Source organism: Pelecanus crispus, chromosome 9, assembly GCF_030463565.1.
Source record: "Pelecanus crispus isolate bPelCri1 chromosome 9, bPelCri1.pri, whole genome shotgun sequence".
NCBI classification, from domain to species: Eukaryota; Metazoa; Chordata; class Aves; order Pelecaniformes; family Pelecanidae; genus Pelecanus; species Pelecanus crispus.
Genome location: NC_134651.1, coordinates 27746749 through 27763555, shown reverse-complemented (window position 1 = coordinate 27763555; position 16807 = coordinate 27746749). Strand labels below are relative to the sequence as shown.

The 16807-nt window shown below is 44.2% G+C and overlaps 1 protein-coding gene across 1 annotated transcript; it reads left to right on the top strand.

The window, feature by feature from the left end:
* Window positions 1-1161: 1161 nt before the first annotated feature.
* Window positions 1162-11788, top strand: LOC104026596 (coagulation factor IX). The gene is made up of 9 exons (XM_075716140.1): window positions 1162-1240; window positions 2968-3128; window positions 4574-4598; window positions 4730-4843; window positions 6083-6217; window positions 6926-6956; window positions 6993-7611; window positions 9512-9629; window positions 10638-11788. Exons 1-9 carry the CDS (start codon window positions 1162-1164, stop codon window positions 11213-11215), a joined length of 1860 nt encoding a protein of 619 aa, XP_075572255.1. The 3' UTR covers window positions 11216-11788.
* Window positions 11789-16807: the final 5019 nt, after the last annotated feature.

Genomic DNA, 16807 nt, shown 5'->3' with positions numbered 1-16807 from the left:
TTGCCTTCCTGCAAGGTGACTGCTATGAATCCTCCTACACACTCACAGCTCTGCGTATTTCAACAGATGTTTACAGAGCAGCTTGTGTGTTTTCCAGATCAGTTGGTCTTACCTACTGAAAGATGATAGAGTGTCAGAAATCTTCTCTTAAAAATTCCAGATTTTCCTGAAGAAATTTGTTGCAAAGAAGTGTTTTTTATTGTTGGAGGATGTTTTTAAGGACTTTTTTTTTTAAATACACATGGGTATGTGTGTAGAAACACACACACACGCACTTCTGATTTTGGATTGCAAATGCGTTTCATAGAATCCAGAAGGTTGTCTCTCCTCTGTCAATATTTGTGACTGGTTAATGATCAACCTCTTGACCTCATGGCTGTTCCTGGTGTACATCCAAATCTCTCTCCTGTCTTCCCCTAAAAAAAAAAAAAGAAAAGAAAAAAGTGAGTATAATTGCATGGTTCTGTGTAAAGTGAATGCATTCTGGATCCTGTGTTTTTGGAAAAATGATACAGGTAGCAAAGAGGTATGTGCTTTCGAATCCTGGTAAATTATTTAGCCTGGGAAGGTAATATGAAGAAATACAAATTTCTGTCTTGTAACTTTTACTGCCAGGTATGTGGTGGATGGTTTCCTCATTGGGGTTTGCACACACGATCTTATTTGACAAGACCATCAGTAATTACACAGCAGCTGCTGTCATTAGCAATGGCTGGCTGAAGTGTGCAGCTCAGCCCTCAGTCTGGGATCCTTCGCAGTTTAAACAAGGCTGTTGCTGGAACTGGCTTCTGCTCAGTTTGGGCCTGATCCATGCCTCCCATGTTCACCATAGCTTTTTTATTACTTCTGTGGGCTTTGGATCAGACCCTGCACCACATCCTGGGCTAGGTCAACCCCTGCACGTTGCCTTGCGAACTGTTGGGATTCCTATGGTAGTCTGTGGCATCAGTGTGACTTGGAGAAACAATGGAAATCAGATCAAAATGAACTGGGTAGAATTTGCTTGCTTTCTCCCTTCTTTAGTCCTCTTGCTTCTATTTCTTTGTCTTTTTTGCAGGCTAATTCACTCTTGTTGTTTTTGTGACAATATACCAATTTAATTCTTCTTTTCCCTCTGAAGGAAATCAGCAGGAAGTCAGAGTATTCTGAATGCTCACTAAAATGGAGAGCAGTTCCTCACTCATGGTGTTTCTCCTACTGATGTGCTCTATCAACAGCAGCTGTCTGTTTTCATATTCAGGTAGGTACTTCTGAATTATGTTTTTAACTTGTCTTATTGTGACAATCTTGGCATTTGAACTGAAACTACATTCCTTTTCTGAACACAAAGTCCTGTGGGTTGAAAAAGCACTTCCTGAAATGCACAAGAGAAAAATAAATACTCATATGTATTTCCAAGAGAAATCAGCCTTTCTTAACTTCCTACTTAGACCACTATCCTGTTGAAAAGTATTCTCCTTATGATGTTGAACCCAAAATCATTATTTTTGCATGGCAATATTTTCAAATTTGGGAAGGTAAAATTAGGCACTTTCAACATGTGTTCTCAACCTTATGTTGATTTTGCTAAAACAAATACACAAGGTTTGGAAATGGCTTCAGAGAGCTTTAGAACAGGCATGAGAATGCACAAGATCTCACGAATCATTATGGCTGTCCTTGCAGAGGAGGAAGGCTTTACAACAGGCATATCCTCTATGTGATGGTACTTAGAATAGGTAAATTCTTTAAGATGACCCCTGAACTCTCAGCTGAGAGGTTTTGTTGGCTGTTTCTAATTGCCTAGAAATGAAGCAATTTAATATTATTCTAGAATTTCAGTCATTGCTATAGATACCAGTCCTGCAACTGCAAAGGAACTTGTGTCTTTGTGGTCCATCTCTAAAACTGGGTTCTTTGTCAGAGGGTTTTGACTTGTCTAGGACACTAAACCATGACTAGGAAAACAGAGTACTGTTAAATGAACTGCTGTATGAATTTTAGTAGGCTTTGTCAAGATTACAAAGTGAGCTTGCTTCTTAAAACACTTCTTAGCAGCAGTTTTTCACAATCAGGTGGATGGGGTTTGGATATAGGGCCACACTTGCGGGGATTTAACGAAAAGGTAAAAACCTCCATCTGCTCTAAATAGTGACTCAGGGCTCAATTCAGTCACCACGCGTAAGTGTCCGGAGGTGCTTGAGGTGGCACGTGGTAACAATACATCCACAAGGGCTCAGTGAGCCCTCATTTTCCTTCAGAGCATCCTGGATGGAAAATCCTGGGAGCACTGTGCTTCAGCTAGAGGTGCCGTACCAAAGACTTGCTATGGAGCATCAGGGGGTATGTGGGGAGGATCTTACTGCCATATTCCCTCTTCTTGCCACTCCTCCCTTAATTTATTGGCAGTAGTAGCTCTTAAGACATTGCGGTAGGAGGGCAGGTAGCTTAGTGAAGTGAAGTTTAGATGAACTAAATGTAAGTACAAAACTGATACTTTAATGAAGGAGCAGTGTCTTGTCCTGTTGTGGTCACAGTAGCTACCTGAAAAGCACTGGGTCTCTATTACTGAATATCTAACAAAGCTGACACCAAATATAAAACAAACCTCTCCTTTCAGCTTTATTTCCACATTCACACACAGCCAGGCAACTAATAATTGTTGTGAATCAGGATGGTTAGGCAGAAAAATATAACCAGCCTCCAAAGAAGAAGCTGCAATACTCAAGAGTCTTGTGGAATAAAAAATTATTTCTGCACTAATCTGCAAGTCTCAGTAGTAGGTCTTTGATCCACTGAAAGAATGCTTAAACTACTAGTGTCTTTTGTTGGAACACAGGCTAATTTTACTTGCCTTCAGGCTGTTTATGTAGAATCCCACTCCCCTTCTTTATATTGTTTACTCAACTGAAAAGCAGGCATGTCTGTGACTGTAACAATGCCAGTTTGTTGTCTTCCAGTATCAACTGTTCAATTTTGTTTTTCTAGTGTTTATGAGAAAAGACCTGGCTCACGAGGTGCTGAAAGTCCATAAACGTGCTAACTATTTTCTAGAAGAGATTCGTCCAGGGAACTTGGAGAGAGAATGCAGTGAGGAAAAGTGTTCATTTGAGGAGGCTAAAGAGATCTTCCATTCGCAGGAGAAAACGGTGAGAAACTTTGTTAGGAAAAATAGAGGAAAGCTAACAGTGAGCTGTAAGTAATCCTTCCCAAGCCACCTGGTATGGCTCTCACAGGTGTGTGCCTATGGATTCTGCAGCCTGGTAGCCGGGATGGGTCACTCAAGGCACCTGTGAGATCTCACTTTCTAAGCGAGTGCTCAGTTTGTTGTGTAAATGTTAAACACAATTCCTTGAAAGTATCCAAAACCTATTTCTGTGAGAGCCTCAATCCAGCAACGTGATTCTGACATTTTCAGGGGCCACTTGCTTGATCAGACCCCTCCAAATACAGAGGAGAAGCGCCTCGTTCCCAGAGCCCGATAGCATCCAGCTGGGAAGCAGGGCTGCAGGCATTCTGCCAGGGACCTTCTGCTGAAGCAGGAGTTTGAACTGCAATTTTAAATAGAGGTGCCTAATTTCTCTTGTATCTAGCCTGAGTTGCTTAGGTGATGTCTTCTTTAGCAGGTACTGCAGCGCAGTAGAAATGGCTCTTCAGAGTGAAGCAGCTGGTGCTGAGGACCTTGCATTTACACATTTGGGCAGGGGGGACGTTGTCACTTGAAACTCCTAGGCTGGTGCCGTAGACCTTTCACTGGCTGGAGCATTTATGGATCTAAGCTTTCAGTTTAATTTTCATTCCAATACAACCCAGTTTATGCACTCTGTGGCTGGTCCATGATGCAAACGAAAGCAAGTTGCATGGTGATCAGGAGATCTGCTCTGAGAATGTATTTTATGGTTTGTCCTGGTTTTGGCTGGAATAGAGTTAATTTTCTTCCTAGTAGCAGGCATAGTGCTGTGTTTTGGATTTAGGATGAGAAGAATGTTGATAACACACCGATGTTTTAGTTGTTGCTAAGTACTGCTTATGCTAGTCAAGGACTTTTCAGCTTCCCATGCTCTGCCAGGTGCACAAGAAACTGGGAGGGGGCACAGCCAGAATAGTTGATCCAAACTGCCAAAGGGCTGTTCCATACCATATGACGTCATGCTCAGTATATAAACTGGGGGGGGTTGGCTGGGGGGCAGCGATCGCTGCACGGGAACTGGCTGGGTATCGGTCAGCAGGTGGTGAGCAATTGCATTGTGCATATATTATTATTGTGTATTATTATTATTGTTATTATCATTATTATATTGTTATTATTATCATTACTGTTCTACTTTATTCCAGTTATTAAACTGTTCTTATCTCAACCCAGGAGTGTTTCTCACTCTTACTTCTCCGATTCTCTCCCCCATCCCACCGGGGCAGGGGAGTGAGCGAGCGGCTACGTGGTGCTTAGTTGCTGGCTGGGGCTAAACCACGACATGGTTCTACTCAAAATGTTAATTCACATGCACCCTTAAAAACCAGTTTTCTAAATTACATTTTCTGTAACCACTATGACCACTTATTGACTGTTTTCTTCATTTGTGATTTCTTCTTGCAGATGGAGTTTTGGTTCAATTACAAAGGTAGGTAAAAAAGGAATTTTTAAAAAATCTATTTCTTGTGTCCCTTCTGGGTACACAAAATTATGTGACAGTTTAAAGCCAGGCTTCTCTTAATTCCTGGAACTACACTATGCCTTGTTTCTTCTTCTTAGGTTTAAATCCATGTAGTACAAATCCCTGTAACAATGGTGGAGTCTGCAAAATAAGACACTACAATTACTTTTGCATCTGCCCCCCAAAATTTGGAGGAGACAACTGTGAAAGAGGTGAGTACAGGAACAGACACATTAATGTTCATTGTGAAGGAAGGATTAAGGCTGGAATTTGCTCCTTGGATACTTGAGCTGAGCCTTTGCACAGGCTTGTCACTGAGGTTATCAGTGGTGACTCTGATACAGAACTGGTCAGTTGTTTAAGATTCATACATCAGAACAGTGTTTTCTGATATGACATGTTGGGGCACCACCACTCTAGGAAGGGGATCATGTTGTGTCAGCAGCTGTAGCTACTTCTAGCTCTGCTCTGCAGAAGAAGAGGGCAGCACCACTTCCTGTCATACAGCAGATGCAGTTCTGGGCTCTTGCACTCATCTGTGCAAGCCCTGAGGAAGGCATGTGGCCACCTCCCATCTTCCCCCAAGAAAGGATAGGGAAGTACCTCTTTATCACTTTAGAGTGATAACAAGTCTAGTAACTCCTGCCATAGCCACCTGCACTGGAGATGGCTTATGGTGAGGCCCTAGTCCCTTTTTCATTTTATTGAGTAAATGCATCAAACAAATTAGCCAAAGCTTAGTGTAAACAAACAAAAAAAATTGTACTTATGTTGTAATATATGAATGATGAAAAATGAAGTAGGAAAGCTGCCTACCTCTTACCAGATTTTTGGTCCTCTGAAATACTGTATCCAGTTTGCAAATGACCGAGGCATGAAATTACAGCAAAAGCCAAACTGATGTGGAAACTATGAATCATAAGTAATTTTTTTCCCCCCCCCAAGTGCTTTTGTCAACCTTTTCTTTTTACAGTGAAGCAATTAAACATGATTTTTTTTTTTAATGTAACAATGTATAAAAAAGTCAGTTTCTCGCAGACTTGGCCGTCACCAAAATGCCTAGTACTTTAAATCTGTCATGATATGAAAGATAAGATGTGCAGACGGATCAAAAATGGATGCATTTAGAAGTGTTCTTCCAGGCATTTTCTTACCCCTGCTCTACAGGCAGAAAGGCCTGGAGCCCAGCTGTGGTCTCAAGACAAAGCTGGCAAATAAGAAAATGGTAGAAACAGGCGAACAACAATAGACATACGGCAATGTGTTTGGTTTGCTACAAATCCGCGCGGTTTTCTGGAACTGTAAGAGGTAGTTCCTTCTGTTTCCCTGCAAGATTTCAGCAGATTTTTTTTCTCCTTTCTTTCATATAATAATAGTGCTAGAAGCTGTGCGCTGCTCAGGGGTCCTTGCGTAGCAATAACCAAGTGAATGCCTGTGCGTTTCCATCACAGAAAAGTTTGAATGCTGGTATAAGAACGGTGGGTGCTGGCAGTACTGCAGGGACAGCAGCAACGCCTTTCACGTGGTGTGCTCCTGCGCAAAGGATTACACCCTGCATGAGGACGGGAAGAGATGCGTGCAAGCAGGTAAAGCATGGTCAGCTCGGAGTCACTTCAGGTAAAGAGCAGATTTGCAGGCACCCTCTTTTCACTGGTTGCAGAAGAGCTACACACACTGTAGCTACTGCAGCTTGCACTTAGTGTATGGAAAAGATCTGTCTTATTTATAATGTTTTGTTTATTTTAAATTTTAAGGTTCTTCTCAGTCAGGTGTGTCTCTAATCCAGTGCCCCCATGAGCACGTACTGGGTACCAGAGCCAGCAGTACAGTCTGGGGTGGGCCTGTTCCTTCTAACAGCAGCACAGACTTAGATCAACTGAGTTACAAAGCTAAACTGCAGCATTAGGAGGTGAGGGGACATGACAAGGGTCTGTAAAACTTTGTGTTAAGACGTCCTGTCACAAGGGGAGCGCTGGGTTTGGATTCTGTCTGGAAGAGAGCCCTCGGCAGACGGCTCCTGGAGTAGCCAGCCGTGGCTGATGCCTGCGGTTCAGAAAAGGCACAGCCGTGTGCTGTGTTTCTCAGTAGTTAGCTCTACACACCTTTGTCAGATGATGGTGGGGGTGGGTGGCAAAAGTGGAGTTTGACATCAAGATGTCAGAGTTGTTTCTGGGCTCTTACAGGAGGGTTGAATCCCAGTCTTGGACAGGAAAAGTGCTGGTTTTGTGTTAGAGTTTGACACGACACCACACACCCTAAACTCAAATCTTTTTTTCTGTCTTTCCTCCCTCCAGCACCATTTCCATGTGGCCTGATTAAAGCCAGGCAGGCTCTGGAGAAAGCGCAACTGGGGCAGAAAAGGCTCCCAAGGGGACTGCGTGAGCGTGGGGATGATGTGGCCAAGTGGAATGAGAGCATGGAGGGCACAGCTAGGCAAACAGAGCCGGAACAAAGTGCTGTTGGGGTAAATGAGACCGTAAAGGATGCCTTTGGGCAGAGCGCGCGCGTGGAGGGTGACGCTGGACAAACTGAGGTGTCAGGAGTTGCTTCCAGCTGGAGCAAGGCACTGGTGGACTCTGTTACCCAGACCCTGCTTGGGGGTGGTGCCGCTGGGCAGGAGGCGGCTGTTCCTGAGCACGATGAGGCAGTGGAGGGGACCGCGGGGCCTGGCAGAGGCCCGGCTCCATGGAGTGAGCTGACCCAGGGCCCTGCATGGCAGAACGAGACCACAGCACCTGCTGCCAGACAGAAAGAAAGGGTAGAAAATGCTGCTGGGCAAAACCGAACAGGGGAGAGCACTGGCCAGAACAAAACAGGGGCCACTCAAACTGTGCACGATGGGCTTAGTCAGAGCAGCGACTGGGGAAACGTTTCAGGCACGCCTCAGTTCATCCAGATGAACATCAGCTATACTTTAGAGCACAATGACGCCAGGATAACGGGAGGAACTTTGTGTCACCGTGGACATTGCCCCTGGCAGGTAATACTTTTCTTCCAGTCTGGCCATAAATACCACACCTGAATGCTTTCTTATGTTATTGTCACTGGTTCCATCTGGAGCAGAGTTCATAAAGCCATTATAAAATTTTTTTTCAGGTCGAGAGCAGTCCAGCCACATGTATTTCTCAAACTTCTGCAGACCTTTTTGATGATACGTATCTTAGTTGCCTTTATTTATCATTCTTCCCCCATCCTAGATGTATGTGCTTTTGTGATCTCAGCTTAATACTTTCTCTCTTTACTGCATCAATCAGATCTTCCTGCTCTGTTATTCAGGTTGTTTCTAAATGTTCTGGGTGAAAAGCTGTGCTTCTGACTCCTTTGGGAATGGCTGGTGATATTTTTCACAAAAAATTTTCTATGACCAGGTGAGATTCTTCATTAGAATGCTGAGCTTTTCATACTTGTTACAGTAAGGAAGATAAAATTGACTCAAATGTGAAGGTGAGTGACATGTGGCAAGTAGGGGAACCTCCCTGAAGCGTTTCTTTTATTTCCAGTATCTTTTTTTTTTTTAAGTCTTGGTTTTGGGCTTTTTTTTTTTTGGGGGGGGGGGGGGTGTCCCCCTTCTTTGTTACTAATTTTCACTTACTTATATTGTCTCTATTTCTCTATTATTATTTATGGGCTTGTGCCTAGAAAGTTAACAAACTGATCTAAAAAAACTCAGGTTAATGTCAGTGTATTTTATTGCTGTCACACAAAAAGATTTTCCCATTCCACACATCAGGAGGTATTTTACAGGTGGAAAAAAAGAGTAGGCTGAACCTGTGTGGACCATGCAGTCATTGTGCAGTCTTGCAAGCTGAAATATCACTACTAGTAAATTGTATGGGTTTCTGCCATCTGGCACGCATCTAGGAGGAACATCAGCTGCTTTCCTTTTGATCAAGTGAGACCTCATTTTGGGTTGCAAGAAGGGACTATAGTCTGAATGCTGCCTAACCTATACAGTTTCTTCTTGAAATAAAGTGTTACCATCAGGGAAGTTTTAAATTTTCATTACATCAGGCAATTCATAACTGAATCTTGCATTATATTTTTTTTGTTGTTGTTTTAAAAAGGGTTTCGCAAACCCTTTCCATTCCAGTTCTTCATAACCTAAGACAGAATTTTCAGGTAATTTTTCTTTGCTACTTAGCAATGTTTTGTTCTAGCACTACTGAACAGAATTAAAAGCATCAATAGTACATAGAATTAAGTCAAAATGGCTTATGTACAACATGACATTACTCCAGGAACTATGTGATTACTAACTTCACTGAAATGACAGAGTACCAAAATTTTTTCCTTCAGTTTAACACATGAAATAACGGGTTAAGGGAGGAATTTAATTGAAGGGATGCTGAGGCATTAATAGAGCTTATAATCTTTTTATTAGCAATAAAAGGAAAAATAAAGTTTCTGAATCCCTACTTTACTTGCACTTTTACTTGACAGCTGAGAAGGGGGGAAAAAACTCTTTTCTATTCCTTGTTCATGTAGACAAACACCCCGCTCTTCTTTTTTAACCCAAGTACCAAATGAAATACACCTTGTGTTACTGTTCTCCCTCACCCCCCAAAAAAGTTGAAGCCATATGAAGAATCACAATCATACTCATTTCCCTAGGAGGATGCCAGTCACCATAGAGCTAATCCTATTTGATTTTGTCAAGCTTAGTTCATCATAATATTCTGCTCCATTGTCACAGGTGTGCAATCATTTTATTTTATTAGTGTTTTAACATCATCATCTTTGCTTGGTGGACTGTAGTCATGATTGCCAGAAGTGTTATTTTCAAGATGCAGCACCTGCAACCGACCGGAGAGAGAAACTGATAGTGTGCATACATACCTAACACAGCCCTGGTGACATGTTCTTCCTCATCTTTCATACAGGTTTTGATCCGGAATAGTAAAGATATTGGCTTCTGTGGAGGGAGTTTAATCAGCAGTCGCTGGGTGGTCACTGCGGCTCACTGCCTTGATCTCGTCAGACCACACCATGTTACCATAGGTGAGTACAATTTGTATATAGTATAAACACAGGGGTAATCTCTTACTTAAAATGCACTTTGCATTGTACGTGAACATAATAAGGTATGGCTGAGAAACGGACACATCCAACCTGACTCGGATTTATAGAATGCTTCATTTTCTTGGCAACAGTTAAGTGCAAAGGGGCTCCAGCCTGGTCCCTTTTGTTTTCATGGAGAACCTGGGAGCATAAGGCACAGATTTATCTTTTTCTGTCACCCGTTTTGGCAAATTCCTTGTGCATGCAGACTGAGCACATCTCAGGGTACACCTCAGAAGGATGGAGGATTCCTGTAGGTGATGGTCTGCTCTAAAGTCAGTTTTAGTTTTTAATCATCAGCCTTAAGATTAGTTTCCTGCTGTGCTGCCTGCTTCTCATTGCCTGTAATGCAGGCAAATGTAAAGCCCCTCTCCCTTGTAATGTACTGCAGCACTGGTTAAAATAGCAGGAATTGGAACCCCTTGCAGCAGGAATGCTGCAATACACACTGTCTTGTGCTTGAAACCTCCAGAAGAGAGACAGACATGCATTGGTGCAAACAGAATACAGCACTGGATAACTGGCAGGAAACAATTCTTCAGCCTTACCCACCGCCGCATCTTAATGCTTATGTCATGTTCCTGAGGGGGAAAACACAAAGTCCCATGGAAGCTTAGAGAGACAAACCGTTCAAAATACAGTGCTTACTAAAAAGCATTGACTGTACTTATGGTAAAACTCCTACCCCGGAAGCCATAATCTCTTGAAGTATCTATTCATCCAGTCAACAACTTTCTTTTGCCCTTAAAGGGCAAGCCACTAAGCTTGATTTGCAGGATCACATCTGCAGCATAAGAAATTATTGTTACAGGGCATGATTTGTTTTGGTCTGTGCCTTCTTGGGATGAAAGGTCAAAGCGTTGATTTACCATCCTTCCTGCTCCTCCATGACAATACCCTACAGGCTGTTTACCATTTGCTTAACATTTTAACTTGTCATGACTACAGGAGACTTTGACAAATATCAAAGAGAATTCAAAGAACAGAAGATTGATGTGGAACGGAGCTGGACACATCCACATTATGATTCAAATGACTACAACAGTGACATCGCCTTGTTGTACTTGAGCAGTGATGTAATTTTTAACGAGTATGCAATTCCCATCTGCCTTCCAAGCCCTAACCTTGCCACCCTGCTATCTGAAGAAGGAAGAATAGGGATGGTAAGCGGATGGGGTGCCACTCATGACAGAGGTTCGACTCTGCGCTTCCTCATGAAAGTCCAGCTGCCCATTATAAACATGGAGACCTGTCAGCAGTCAACAGACAGACTCATTACTGATAACATGTTCTGCGCGGGTTACAAGGCGGAAGTTGCAGACGCCTGCAAAGGGGACAGCGGTGGCCCTTTCACAGTGTCTTACCGCAACACTTGGTTTCTCCTGGGGATCGTAAGCTGGGGTGAGGGCTGTGCTGAAAAAGGAAAATACGGTGTATATACGAGAGTATCCAATTACATCCCATGGATTAAAGAGATTGTTGAAAGTGTAGCAGATTCAGAAAGCTTTGCCATTAACTTTTCTTAATACCATCTTTAAAAACAGGGACAATTCTATTATTCCAGAGTGTTCAACTTAAGACACTATGCAGTTCCTGTCCTTAGTGGTGTAAAATGAAGATTATCTTCAACAAAATTGAGTATGGGTAAATTGTTTATTCAAGTATTACTGAGTAAAATACTTGTGTATAATAAAGAACTATTCTGCAAATAACAAAGGAGGCAACTACAACTTTTCTTAATGTAAATTCCCATCAGAAAGGTGGTTTTTTTCAGAGAAAGAAAAAGCTTTCCATTTTTCAAGCCTACATGTGTATCACAAACAGGCAAATAGTCTTCTGTGTGAATTAGTTGCTTAGAAAAGGAAGCGCAGTCTGGTAGTGTTGTCTGTCCTCTAGTTATGAAACACCGTAGTGGACACAGCAGTTAGGCATCTGTGAGGTTTTGTCACTGAGTACATCTGTCACCTCAAGTACCATTCAGTTTACTAAAATACAGATGTTTTCTGACACAAAACCAATGTCTGCATGTACCCATGTATTACTAACTGCACTGGATAAACTGTCTGAGAGGGAATATATCAGGCTTGCCTGTGACAAGCTGTGGGACGGTACACAATGGTTAGAGGGATGGGGTGCTACTGTGAGCCCTCAACCTGTTGCCCAGAGGCATGATGGGGATGCTGCAGCACAGCTGAAGTTTTGCAGAGATGAGCCAGGGGCTCCTGAGATAGTTAGAGCTCACAAGGAAACCTTCGTGAAACACCCCAAGGGAAACAAGGGATGTTCCATTAAGAAGGTGACACGGCCAACAGCCCAGATGAAATGCCTCTACACGAATGCACGCAGCATGGGGAACAAACAGGAGCAGTTGGAAGCTGCTGTGCTACTAGACAGCTACGACCCGATTGCCATAACTGAAACCTGGTGGGACGAATCCCACAACTGGAATGTGGCTATCGATGGCTACAGGCTGTTCAGAAGGGACAGGCAAGGAAGGAGGGGCAGAGGCATTGCCCTCTACATAAAGAAATCAATACAGTGTGAAGAGCTGTCCCTGAAGAATAGCCACGAGCAAGTCGAAAGCTTGTGTGTAAGAGTCAGAGACAGAGGCAACAAAGGGAGCCTGGTGGATTGTGTCTACTACAGGCCGCCTGATCGAGGGGAGCCTGCTGATGAAGCCTTCTTCCTCCAGCTCCGGGAAGCTTCGCACTTGCAGACTCTTGTCCTGCTGGGGGACTTCAACCACCTCAACATTTGCTGGAAAAGCAACACAGCGAGCTGTAGGCAATCCAGGAGATTCCTGGAAAGCATAAACGACAACTTCCTAAGCCAGGTAATAGACACCCCTACCCCAGGGGCCACAATACTGGACCTGATGGTCACCAATGCAAGTGAGCTCATCGGTGATGTCAAGACTGGAGGCAGCTTGGGCTGCAGTGATCACGCATTGGTGGAGTTCACGCTCCTGAGGGACATGGGAAAAGCAAGGAGTACAGTCAGGACCCTAAATTTTAGGAAAGCAAACTTCCAGCTCTTCGAGGAGTTAGTCAGAAGGACCCCCTGGGAGATGGTCCTCAGGGACAGGGGAACGGAACAGAGCTGGCAGATCTTTAAGGACACCTTCCATAGAGCACAAGAGCTCTCAGTCCCCAAGTGTAAAAAATCAGGCAAGGAAGGGAAGAGACCAGCATGGCTCAGTCGAGACATGCTGGTCAAACTAAAGAGCAAGAGGGAACTGCACAGGCAGTGGAAACAGGGACAGGTGTCCTGGGAAGAGTACAGGGAAGCTGCCTGGTTGTGTAGGGAGGGGGGGTCAGGAAGGCCAAGGCAAGGATGGAGCTGAATTTGGCAAGGGATGTAAAGAATAACAAGAAGGGCTTCTACAGGTATATCAACCAGAAAAGGAAGGTTAAAGAAAGCATACCCCTATGATGAACAAGAAAGGCGAACTTGTATCAACGGACGAGGAGAAGGCTGAGGTACTCAACTTCTTTGCCTCAGTCTTCACTGGCAACCTCTCTCCTCACTGCTCCCAAATTGATGGACCAAAAGATGGGGACCAGGGGAGTAAAGCCCCTCCCAGTGTAAGGGAAGAACAGGTACAAGACCACCTGAAGAACCTGAATGTACACAAGTCTATGGGACCTGACGAGATGCATCCCAGAGTCCTGAGGAAATTGGCTGATGTAGTTGCCAAGCCACTCGCCATATTTGAAAAGTCATGGCAGTCAGGTGAAGTCCCTAGTGACTGGAAAAACGGGAATGTTGTGCCCATTTTTAAAAAGGGAAGAAAGGAGGACTCTGGGACCTACCGACCTGTCAGCCTCACCTCTGTGCCTGGGAAGATCATGGAACAGATCCTCCTAGAAGCTGTGCTCAAGCACACGGAGGACAGGGAGGTGATTCGAGACAGCCAGCACGGATTCACCAAGGGCAAGTCCTGCCTGACCAACCTAGTGGCTTTCTATGAAGGAGTGACTGCATCAGTGGACAAGGGAAAAGCAATGGATGTCATCCATTTGGACTTCTGTAAAGCCTTTGACACAGTCCCCCACAACATCCTTCTCTCTAAATTGGAGAGGTATGGGTTTGATGGGTGGACTGTTCAATGGATAAGGAATTGGCTGGATGGTCACATCCAGAGGGCCATGGTCAAGGGCTCGATGTCCACATGGAGACTGATGACAAGTGGAGTCCCCTCAGGGGTCTGTACTGGGATTGGTGTATTTAACATCTTCATCAATGACATAGACAGTGGGATCAAGTGCAAGTTTGCAGATGACACCAAGCTGAGTGGTGTGGTTGACACACCAGAAGGATGAGATGTCATCCAAAGGGACCTGGACGAGCTGGAGAGGTGGGCCTGTGTGAACCTCATGAGGTTCAACAAGGCCAAGTGCAAGGTCCTGCACCTGGGACAGGGCAACCCCCGATATCAATACAGGCTGGGGGATGAAGGGATTGAGAGCAGCCCTGCGGAGAAGGACTAGGGGGTACTGGTGGATGAAAAGCTGGACATGAGCCAACAATGTGCGCTTGCAGCCCAGAAGGCCAAACCAAATTATGGGCTGCATCAAAAGAAGCATGGCCAGCAGGTCGAGGGAGGTGATTCTGCCCCTCTGCTCTGCTCTGGTGAGACCCCACCTGGAGTACTGCATCCAGCTCTGGGGCCCTCAGCACAAGAAGGACAAGGACCTGTTGGAGTGGGTCCAGAAGAGGGCCACAAAAATGATCCAAGGGCTGGAGCACCTCTCCTACAAGGACAGGCTGAGAGTTGGGGTTGTTCAGCCTGGAGAAGGCTGCGAGGAGACCTTATTGCAACCTTTCAGTACTTAAAGGGGGCCTACAGAAAGGATGGGGAGAATCTTTTTAGCAAGGCCTGTTGTGACAGAACAAGGACTAATGGATTTAAACTAAAGAAGAATAGATTTAGACTAGATATAAGGAAGAAGTTTACAATGAGGGTGGTGAAGCACTGGAAGGGGTTGCCCAGAGAGGCAGTGGAGGCCCCATCCCTGGCAACATTGGAGGTCAGGTTGGCTGGGGCTGTGAGCAACCTGATCTGGTTAAAGCTGTCCCTGCTCACTGCAGGGGGGTTGGGCTAGATGACCTCTAAAGGTCCCTTCCAACCCAAAGCATTCTGTGATTCTATGAATCCACTCAGCTGCAGCTGGAGAAACAAAAGGATTGTATGGTAGAAGTCTGAAAGAAATTATTACAGGGGGACAGGGCTACAGGAGGCATGAGGAAATGCTGTCTCGTGTGCCTCAGGAGGCAGCCCTACTTATGGTGTGGCACTGCTCCAGCAGCTGGTGAGGAAAGGCATGGAGATAGGCTTCCCGCTGCAGAGAGTGCTACAGCAGTGGAACTTCAGAACACAGAGCTGCACAAGTAACAAGTAACAGAACTGCCCTTTTTTTTTTCAACCTTTTTTTTTTTTTTTTTTTTAAAGAAAGAAAACCCTTCTTTATTCTGAAGACATCCCCATGCCCTCACGTACACAATTTACCCCTCCCAGTTTTTGATGAAAACCAGCAATTCAGACATGAAGTATTTGTGAATGCACTGGGTGGGGAAAAAGCCAACACACCATCCCAGCAAGAAACAACTTTTCTATCATCCTGAAATAAAAGGGAGATAAGAGGGATGGCTAGGTGCACACGATCAAAGAGACTGATTTCCCTACACATTGTAAGAAGGTTCATACATAAAAGAAATGCTCGATGCCAAACATGGAGGTGAAATAAAATACCTGTGGCCCTGAGTAACAACCCCCAATTATCCCCCTTGAATACCCACAAATCGCCTTTCTCTGCTGCTTCCTTCCGCTGCACTTAATAGGTGGTCTTTGTGACCCATGTCAAAAGACGTTTTGATTGTGTCCTTTCTTACAATTCACTATTTTTTAATTAAAAAACCAAAACCATTACACTGATGAGTGGTTATCTTCCTCAGCTTTGTTCAAAGCCTTATAAAAGTCCATTATTACCATGCCACACCAAAAAACCACCTTTATGTTTGCCTCCAAGAACATGTGATGCCAAGCTGCTATGATTAATTTTGATGGCAAGAAACTGTGTTAGGACTGCACAAGACCACAAGGGTCAATACTTTATGGAAACATCTGTTAGGATTTAAAAATAGCCCAGAGCCCCCCCCGACTGCAGTACCAGAACTACAAAAACAGTTGGGAGTAGGGAGAGAAAAAAAGCCCATCTTAACCCATAGACCTCCAGGGCCAAACAGAACCTGGGTATGAATAGCTCTACACCACGCACTTATTCTTCACATAGCTGCATCTGCCAGTATGGCAGTAAGGAATTCCCTGTCTTTGAATAAATTAATTAAAAATGGGGAGAAAAAAACCCAAATCCTTGAAACTCTCAGCATGCTAAAAACACAGACCTGAGGTCAGTTACTGTGCCATAAGCATACCTGGCAAGAGTAGGTGAAGCAGTCTGACAAGTAGAACTCCTTTAGTAGGCTCCATCCAGCACAGGCATCCTCCTTTCAGTTTTTGCTTCAAGTTTGCATTCCAGCATACAGCTTGCTTTACTGTCAGTCCCCTTCAGTCTCACAGGGGCATATTTAAAATGTGACCGTCCATATACTTACATTCTCTCCATTATCAGTGCCAGCAGATGCCAGAGGTACTAAGCGCCTCTAAGCTAACATCAAGTTCCCTACCTCAAAGAATTCACAGAATTACAGAACACACATTATAGCAAATGTGCTGTGCTCCTCTGGAACGAAGGCAACTTTCTTACTGAAATCCCAACTGCCGGTTATCCATGCAAGGAGAAGAGTCCTCTTCTTGTAGGCAAGCTCAGCAGACAAAAACATTTTCAGAGGTAGAGGTGAAGAAGCAGAGGTACAAAACGTTGCTCTGATGTCTTTCTGCAGCACCAGGGACAAAGAAATAGCAGCATTATCCCCCTAATGCAGAGGCACTTCTTACCACTGGTAAAATAAACCTTTCAGAAAGTCACTAGTGGGCTACAGAGCAAGGCACATTTGAGCTACCCAAATACCAAAACAAAAGAAAAAAAATGTACATGGCTTTCAACTCTACAAAAAGAAGCCACAGCAGCATCAAGCCCTGGAGCAAAGGCTCCACA